Consider the following 8,437-nt stretch of genomic DNA (forward strand, 5'->3'; position numbering starts at 1 on the left):
GTATGTGTTTGTAACACGTATGATATAATTATTAAAGTTTATAAAAAAATTATTATTTTAAAAATAAAAAATAATTTATATAATTAATAAATTATTATAATTTTATAAAATTTATTATTATTATATCATAAATGAGTTTTTTTTAGTAAAAGTATCATAAATCAGTTTGATTGAAAGAAAATTTAATATTTTGACTTATATGTTGAAATAGTGATTAAATTTTAATAAAATTTTTTAAAATAAATATTTTATAAATTTAATTGCATAAATTAAAACCTGGTTAATTCCTTTTTTGTTTACTGTTTTTTTATAAATTTATTATTTATAAAAAATTATAAATTAATTCATTTTAAAGATCTCTCTATTTTTTTTATTAAATAAAAAAATATTTTTTATTAATTTATTTTTTTAAAATATTAAAAAATATAAAAAATATTTTTTAAAAAATATTTTTATGAAACAAACATAACCTAAATATTATAATATAATTTGTCATCTAAATTTTGATCCTCAAACATTTATTAAATATATATTTTATATTAAATTGACTCAATTTATTAATTTTTTTCGTTATAAATCAATTTATTAAATTTAATGTCTAAAAAAAAGACTAGTTTTTTATATTTTAATTAAATTAAACATTGCTTGCGAGTTGAGTGACAAATTTAACCTTGTTCCAATTATTTTCCCATTTTCGCCCCACACTTTCTAGATTTAGTGCTTAAAAACACCAAATGCTAGAGTTTTTTTGGGTAATTTCATCTTTGCGGAGCTAGAGCAGGAGAAATCGTCAAATTAGCTTTAAACTGAAATCACCAATACCCTTTGCAACTGCATATTCGAAGTCCTCATCTTCATCTGCTCCTTCACAATTCATATCGTTGAACGCATACGGTGTGTTTTTTTGAGGTTTGCCTCTCTCACGAAAGCAAAGCAACGATGGCGAATCCCGTGGCTGATTCTCGCAGCAATAGAGCAGCAGTTCAAGCCACGAACGACGACGCTTCAGCCAGTAAATTGTGCGTAACTTTCAATTCCAATCTTCCCTTGTTTTCACCTGTCATTTTATTTTCAAGTTTTCTTCATGCAGTTCTTAATTTTATATTGCATGCTGTTTGGTTGCCGAGAAAATTAAAGAATATGGGAGAAAATTATGTCCAATCGAAAAGATTATTATTGTTTTTGTGCTACTACATGAGATAAAAGATAGCGCTATTATGTGCTGAATGATGCTTTCTGTCATTGTTGATCTTAAAGATCCTGTGTTAAGAAGGGATACATGCAAGACGATTATATCCATTTGTTTGTAAGGCGACCTGTGAGGAGATCTCCAATTATCAACCGCGGTATGAGTTATTGAAACTACATCATGTTGACGTTGTAATCCCTTTTTTTTTTCTTTCCATACTTAGTTTTCACTTAATTTTTTGCTTTTGTTTCTATATAATTGAGGCTACTTTGCACGTTGGGCTGCTCTTCGGAAACTTCTATATCAGTTTCTTGATTGTGAAATGAATGCTAATGACGGCGGCCACACCAAGAAGCAAATATTGTCGATTGGAGCAGGCTTTGATACAACTTACTTTCAGTTACAGGTGAATCACTTTTGATTAATTCAGCACATAACTCTGAGTTGTTTCTGCTTCATTCTTTTCCCATAAACGTACCTGTTTGCTTCCGCTTTTATTTGTACTAGCTGTGTGACCGCACTTTTTTTTCCTGTGAGCAATTTGTATTGTCACCTTAGAATTTGAAGCTTGATTGAAGCTTCCACTTAAAAGAAGAAAGAAAAGGAGGAGGGAAAGAGGGGGGGAGAGGGGGGGTGAGTGTTATGATCATGGCTGGGCTTTCTGTATTATAGTTCCGTGCCAAATTAGAGATATTGACGAGCTTATTGGACTTGTTTCACTTTCTACGACAGGATGAGGGAAAGGCGCCTTTTCTATACGTGGAGCTGGATTTCAAGGAGGTCTGAGCTTGAAATGTACATTATTATCATATGGGTTTATTTGGCCATGTACTATTATATTTTTGTGTCTGGAGGTTACAACTTTCGTAGATAGGTTACTATAATTTGTGGAATGAACTTGTATTAACCTATTTATGCTTAGTGGCCCAAGGTTCAGCTCTTTGCTCTCAACTTACATAAAGTATTTGTCAGGTAACTAGTAAAAAGGCAGCAATTATTGAATCCTACAGTCAGTTGAGGGGCAAAGTTGGGCCTACAGCATCAATCTCACGAGGTAAATTTCTTGAATTTCTGATACCTTGGGCGCCTGAGGTATGTTTAAAAGTAGCACCTGTTTCTGTTTGTGACAGATGTTACACTCTATGGTTTACTGATGACATGATTTAAAATCTTTCACTTTTAATTTGAGGTTTGCATTACTTTCTTTTTCTTTGCAGAAAAAGGAGAAGTGCTCAGTGACCAGTACAAGCTACTACCAGTTGACTTGCGTGATATAGAAGAACTGGATGGCATCATTGCACTGGCTAATATGGATCCCAGGTGTGTGCAGAGAGTCAATTTTTCTTCTCTTTTGCTGATCAAATTTAGTGAACTTACTTTTTTGGTGCTTTTAGGTCACATAAAACACCCATTACTAAGTAGTAACTGTGATGGTTTTTTCAGTCACCATCTATTCCTTTCCATGCACTCTAACCTGTTAAGCGGATTGTGTTCATAATGATAGCTTTTGAGTCCTACCTCTTCTTGCTGAAAGTATAACTCTCTGGTTTTTCCCTTATAATTTTGTCATTATTTATCCTTCTTGATCTGATTGATATGCTAGAATCTATGCGAGTTTACTCATCAAAATGACTTTCTGGATAAAGCACTTCTTGCTTTTTTGAGTTACTTGTCATTTCCTTTATGGAGTCTGGTTATGTCTCTTTATGCCAAGTGAACAATAATTTGCTTTGCTCTGATATTGTTATCAGCTTGCCAACGTTTATAATAGCAGAGTGCGTTTTAATATACTTGGATCCAGATTCAACCTGTGCTTTAGTTGGTTGGGCAGCAAAGAAATTTTCAACAGCTGCTTTTTTCTTATACGAGCAGGTTATAAGCCTTCTCACACCTATTGATATTAGTATTTGTTAACATGTTAGTTACCTTTTTTTGTATATTTTGACATGGTTCTGTTACACAAAGAACATTTTCATTTACGTTTCGTAGTATGGTTACAGATCCTCCCTGAAGATGCTTTTGGGCAGCAAATGATAAAGAATTTGGAGGTTTGGATATTTCTTTCTTTTTACACTTTTATGAATTCTCAAGTAATTTGGATTTTTTTCATGTGTTCAACTATTAAAGGGTGCAGTTCTATATTGGTGCTTACTTGCTCACTCTTTTTATTATTAGTTTCAATATTGTTATCATGTTCAATTACTTCTTCTTCTTCTTCTTCATCTTTTGGTCATTAGAGTCGTGGCTGTGCACTATTGGGGATTTATGCTACACCAACTTTGCTTGCAAAGGAAAAACTTTTTCTTGATCAGGGATGGCAGGTATACTTTAAAGGAAAATTTTCCTGGGAATGAAACTATATTCCTGCCTTTTTCTTGATAGAAAAAAAAAAAAGAAATTGTTCATCCATATAGTGTGCTTAAATGCAAAGGTTATCAGAGTTTACACAAGTTTCTTCTTGCTCCAGGTGCTTAATGTGTGGATTACAAATGTTTTTTATCAAAATAGTTTTGATTAGTGATCATAGTATAATTTTGGAGTAAAGAGATTTGTTATGCCATTCAATTAATTTTGGGCACAGAATTTTTTCCCTCCAAAGTATCACTTAAATGGTGGTTCAATATTATTTGTGCTACTTGCAGCTGGAATTGTAACATTCAAACATTTGTTATTAGGCAATTGATGCATTCAAACATGTGTTATTATGCAATTGAAACATTCAAACATGTGTTATTAGGGAATATAGTTGGTGATACATAGGGTTATTCACCAAAACTGTTTTCCCCCCTTAGCTTCATTTCCTTTGTTTTATTTAAGTTGCCATTTTTTTTCTCTAAAATTTTTAAATACTTTTTCTTGCACACCATTTGAGGTGTCAGAGGGCTGTTGCTTGGGACATGCTGAGAGTTTATAGTGATTTTATTGAAGCTCAAGAAAGGCACAGGTATGTGCTCTATAAATATTGGACAACAGTACTTCATTTCATATATTATTCTTTTCTTTTTGTTTTCCAAATACTGTTGATTTGATTCCAGAGGCAGCTAGTGACTTTTATTTTATGTTCTATATGGGCATTGGGGGGAAAGGTTGGGAAAGGGGGGGGGGGGGGGGGGGTGTGGGAAGTGGGAGAGGGGGAAGAGAGGATTATTTACTATTTTGATTTATCCTAAATTCATACTGAATCTGTTGAGTTATTGAATATGTCAGCATCATGCCAGAATGCTATGCTCTAATCCTCGCAATTTCTGTTACTTCCTCTTTGACTGCAATATATATATATACACTTTAGAGGTGATCTAGTGAAGATCAGCTTGGAAGTTTTGCCATTTCAATTCTTATGGTCTTGAAAGCAAGATTTCTGATTGTCTGATTTCCGTTGATGCAATTATACATGCCCAAGGGTACATTTGCAGAAAGCATTTGAATGGCCAGTCAACTCATGAACTTAATCTATCAGCATTGGCTCGTGGCACTTGCATTTTTGGCAATGTGAACCCAAGTTGCAATTGTTTTATTTCTCCATTGGGCATGATAATGCCTTGGTGAAAAGATGCCATTGCTGGCTGCCTAAAGTATTGCTGGAAGTACAATCTTTAAGAAGATCATATATTAGTCTAGAATAACAAGAGAAATATGATGAGACTAGATTAAAATCACTGCTTAGTGTAAATGCAACTTCCTTTTCAGATTCTGCCTTTTTGGAAGGAGTAATCCTTAATGTTATGTTTTTAAGATTCTGACATGTTGATACTCGATTGTAGAATGATATGAACAAAAGTTCTTTCCTTGTTTGCCTGTTCACCCATTTTCTCTCACTATTTTTTCATTAATAAATTGTTTATGATCTGTTCTGTACTGTCTAGCTTTTCTCTTTTTTTCTTTTTTTTTTCTCTCTTCCCTTTCCTTTAGCCTTGAAATACTTACGAGAAGTTTCTCATCTTTTGTACAATGTTCTCTAGGATTGAACGACTGGAATTATTTGACGAGTTTGAAGAGTGGCACATGATGCAGGCAAGCTAAATCCTCTTTTGCGTTGCAAAAGATTTCAAGTGCTATAGATTCTTAATAACAATGCTTGATATTGATGTGTGGGCCTAGACCAAATAGAAATCTGTTTAATGCACACGTATGAAAAAGGGCATTTGTCAAGTGGTGATTGATACATTAGTGGCCATAAATTGCAATGAGTTTTTCTGTTATTGTTGCTGATGTTGTTAGCTCTCATTTTTGTCCTGAACTGCTGTTTTTCAGGAGCACTACTGTGTGACTTACGCGATAAATGATGCCATGGTATGTACACATGTTAGCCCAACTTCATTTTGGATATTCTCTAATCTAGCCTCTTATCCTTAGCTGTGTTTTTCAATCATAGCTATGTGAAATTACATTGTAGTAAAATTCCTCTGCTGAATGGTAGCGTAATGCCTGTCAACATTTTCATTTGAAATTTTGTGTTCATTCAAATGCATACTTTATTGTTTGAATCATGTCAAACAAGCAAAACGCGCTGAACGGTGCTTCTTCTTTTCTCTTTTTCTTATCTTGACGATGACATGATGAGATTTACAAGATCATTTTGCCAGAGATACATGTACTGTTTGATTGATCCCTAGAGGATAAGTATTGACGATCAGCAATTTGGCATCATGGTTTGCTTTTCATGGTACAGCGTCTCTTTGGGAATTTCGGTTTTCACACCCACCAGCAGCACGTGATCAACACCTCCTCAGCAACATCTCAATGAAAGCCCGAGGCTGCACCAGACCAGGGTGTGGCTGATCTGACCGAGTTCGGTTAAACAAATGGTATCAGAGCAGCACCTATGACTGGCACGTGCAGTTAACAGGGTTAAGCCGTTGTCAGGTAAAAAAGGTCTCTTAAGCTAGTAGTTAGTCTTTAACTAAAAGTCTCCATAAGGATTGATGACTTGGGTTGAATGGATGGATTCCTCTGTGCGTCGTTTGTCTGACTCTAGAAGACGGATACAATTTTTTTTTTTTTTTTTTTTGCTAGCTGTTTGGCAAAAGAAATCGTTGTGGGACCATGTAGCACCGGATCGTGTCATAAAATGGCTTAGGGGGGAGGGGGGGCGCGGGGCCCATATCATGTGGAAATATACGGGCATCGTTGGTTGCTTTTAATGTATTCACCTTGTAATTTATCTTTCCTTTACACTGTTTGGAAGGAAGGAAAATAAGAAAAATAATTATAAGAAAATGGTATTTTTTTCACATGTTTGAATATGAGAAAAAAAAATGTTGGAGAATAGTTGTTTTACTTGTAAAATTACAAGTTTACCCTTTAATTTTTAAAAACTAATTATAAATTTTAAGGATATATTTGTAATTTAAAAAAATTTTCCTCCCAAATGAAAGTGGGCTTCATAATTTATTTTCCACCCAAAGATGAAAAATAAGATTCAAATCCACCCTTATTTTGCTTCCCCGCTTATTTTTCATCTTCCCAATCAGTGTTATTATCTTTTTTTTTTTTTTTTTGGGTTTTCCTAGACAACCAGAATGCAAGTAAATGTTGGGAAAATCAATGTGAAATTATGACCATCAATATGCCATCCTAAGAACAGAGACCTGACCCTTTTGGTCGTTTGCTTGGAGTGTGAGATTAGCTTCTGCATCCCCAACCCACAGGAAAACTAGATGGATTTTCACATTAGGAGCCACAAGCATAAAAATGACTAACTTCTAACTAGATAGTCTTGAGGAGGGAAAAGGAGACAAATTTAACTTTATTTTAACGGGGATTATACTTCGTATCTCCTTGCCCAAAGAATGAGAAGGGAGATGTAGGGAATGGAACGTAAACTGCTTGCACTTCAAGTAAATAGCAGATTACTGAGGAACTGACATAACAGTTGATTCAATCATATTAATTGCATGATAAACTCGGTGATATTTGTGCTGTATGGTGGCCGGTTTGGCCCTCTGAACTGGCTTGGGTCAAATTCGAAATCAGCCTTGGTCAATGGTTCAGGGCTGGTTAGGGGAGCCGATTAAAGGGCCTTCCCTTTTAAGTAGACCTGGAACTGATCCGATTTAAAAACTTATTATTTTTTTTTAATTTATATTGAGCTTATATTTGGGTCTTTTTAATTTTTACACTATAAATTAAATTATTTAGTTTATAAATAATGTCTAAAAATTTATGATGGTTTGATAAAACCTGGGAGTGAGCCAAAATCATTTCGAAATATATCGAACTGGGAAATCAACTGAACTGGCAGTTTCGGTTAGAACCGATTCATGGCCAGGTCTACCTTAATTTGATACTAGTTTATTCCGGAGAAGAGTGAACTCTGTTCAAGTGAAAAGAAAGGCCAAAAAAGGGAGCATAGCAAAGAGGACTTTGTCATGTAGATTGCAATTATAACTAACATATCCTTAATTCCCTCTTAGAAAGGTGAGAAAGCTGTGCCAAATTTATCTTTGTCCATTTCTAAGTACTTTGGATTTGTTAGACCTTACTGTTTGAGTTAATATTTTTTTTTAAATAATTATTAAAGAATTTAAATTTAAATTTAATATATTTTAATTATAAATTTTTTAAACACAGATAATTTTTTGAATTGCTTTTTTTTTTTCATTTCTAAAGAGTTATTTTATAGTAACTTTTAGTTCTGGGTCTCGTTTATCCTAATTTATCTTACATGCAAGCTGTGCGTCACAAGCCAGAAAACCCGAATTGTTTTAAGATAAATCTAATACTAAAAAAGGTACAGTTTTGTAGGCTGGGTGGTCCACTTTGTTTAGCTTTTTGGAAGAAAACAGTTCCATCATTTTCTATGGATTGCCGCCTACCATTTTACTCTGTTTGTTGGAACCTTATAACACCTAAATTCAGGGAAATTTTAGGGCTGCAGCTTTTAAGCCACCCTTCTTCGTTTACAGTTTGGAGCTGGATCGATCTTTTGTATTCGGCTGTTTCTTTAGCTGGAAAATCAGGAAACCATTATTGTCCTGTAACCTTGTCGTTCTACAAGGCACTTTTGTCGTATTGTTCTTTTCTTCTGGTGATGAACGGCCCCTGTGGACATAGTAATCAGAAGTCTGCGAGTAAAACTTTCTTTTCCCTTATCGTTCATTATCATTACCATACTAAGGTGGTCAATTAGCAGCTTAGGTTGGATTCAATAGCCAAGTTAGAGAAATTATGAGGATTTGACGATATGGGCCATGTGGTTTTACTTGTATTGATTTGAGCATCACCTCCCAATCCCCACCCATTTGAAGA

The 8,437-nt window shown here is 34.2% G+C and overlaps 1 protein-coding gene across 4 annotated transcripts; it reads left to right on the plus strand.

Annotated features, from left to right (window-relative positions):
- Positions 1-751: 751 nt before the first annotated feature.
- Positions 752-6,420, plus strand: LOC110635838 (leucine carboxyl methyltransferase 1 homolog). Of its 4 annotated transcripts, XR_002491224.2 has the most exons (14): positions 754-1,019; positions 1,258-1,346; positions 1,453-1,595; positions 1,922-1,969; positions 2,162-2,243; positions 2,407-2,509; positions 2,941-3,061; positions 3,190-3,237; positions 3,427-3,510; positions 4,069-4,133; positions 5,149-5,200; positions 5,441-5,479; positions 5,859-6,052; positions 6,203-6,420. XR_002491224.2 is itself a non-coding variant. In XM_021785320.2 (13 exons), the coding sequence occupies exons 1-13, from the start codon at positions 940-942 to the stop codon at positions 5,931-5,933; spliced, it is 1,029 nt and encodes a 342-aa protein (XP_021641012.2). In that variant the 5' UTR covers positions 754-939; the 3' UTR covers positions 5,934-6,420. The 4 variants fall into 4 exon arrangements, 3 of the variants coding, with proteins under 3 accessions (XP_021641014.1, XP_021641013.2, XP_021641012.2); XM_021785320.2 differs by having other exon boundaries at positions 5,859-6,420; XM_021785321.2 differs by lacking the exon at positions 1,922-1,969 and having other exon boundaries at positions 753-1,019; positions 5,859-6,420.
- Positions 6,421-8,437: the final 2,017 nt, after the last annotated feature.

Source organism: Hevea brasiliensis, chromosome 2 (genome assembly GCF_030052815.1).
Source record: "Hevea brasiliensis isolate MT/VB/25A 57/8 chromosome 2, ASM3005281v1, whole genome shotgun sequence".
In the NCBI taxonomy this organism is placed as follows: Eukaryota; Viridiplantae; Streptophyta; class Magnoliopsida; order Malpighiales; family Euphorbiaceae; genus Hevea; species Hevea brasiliensis.

Bases quoted from the DNA above. Each gene is read 5' to 3' on its own strand.
- LOC110635838 (XM_021785320.2), top strand. From the start codon at position 940: ATGGCGAATCCCGTGGCTGATTCTCGCAGCAATAGAGCAGCAGTTCAA. The intron at 3,062-3,189 runs GTTATAAGCCTT...GTATGGTTACAG, and splicing joins CTTTTTTCTTATACGAGCAG to ATCCTCCCTGAAGATGCTTT. The intron at 3,238-3,426 runs GTTTGGATATTT...TTTGGTCATTAG, and splicing joins AAATGATAAAGAATTTGGAG to AGTCGTGGCTGTGCACTATT.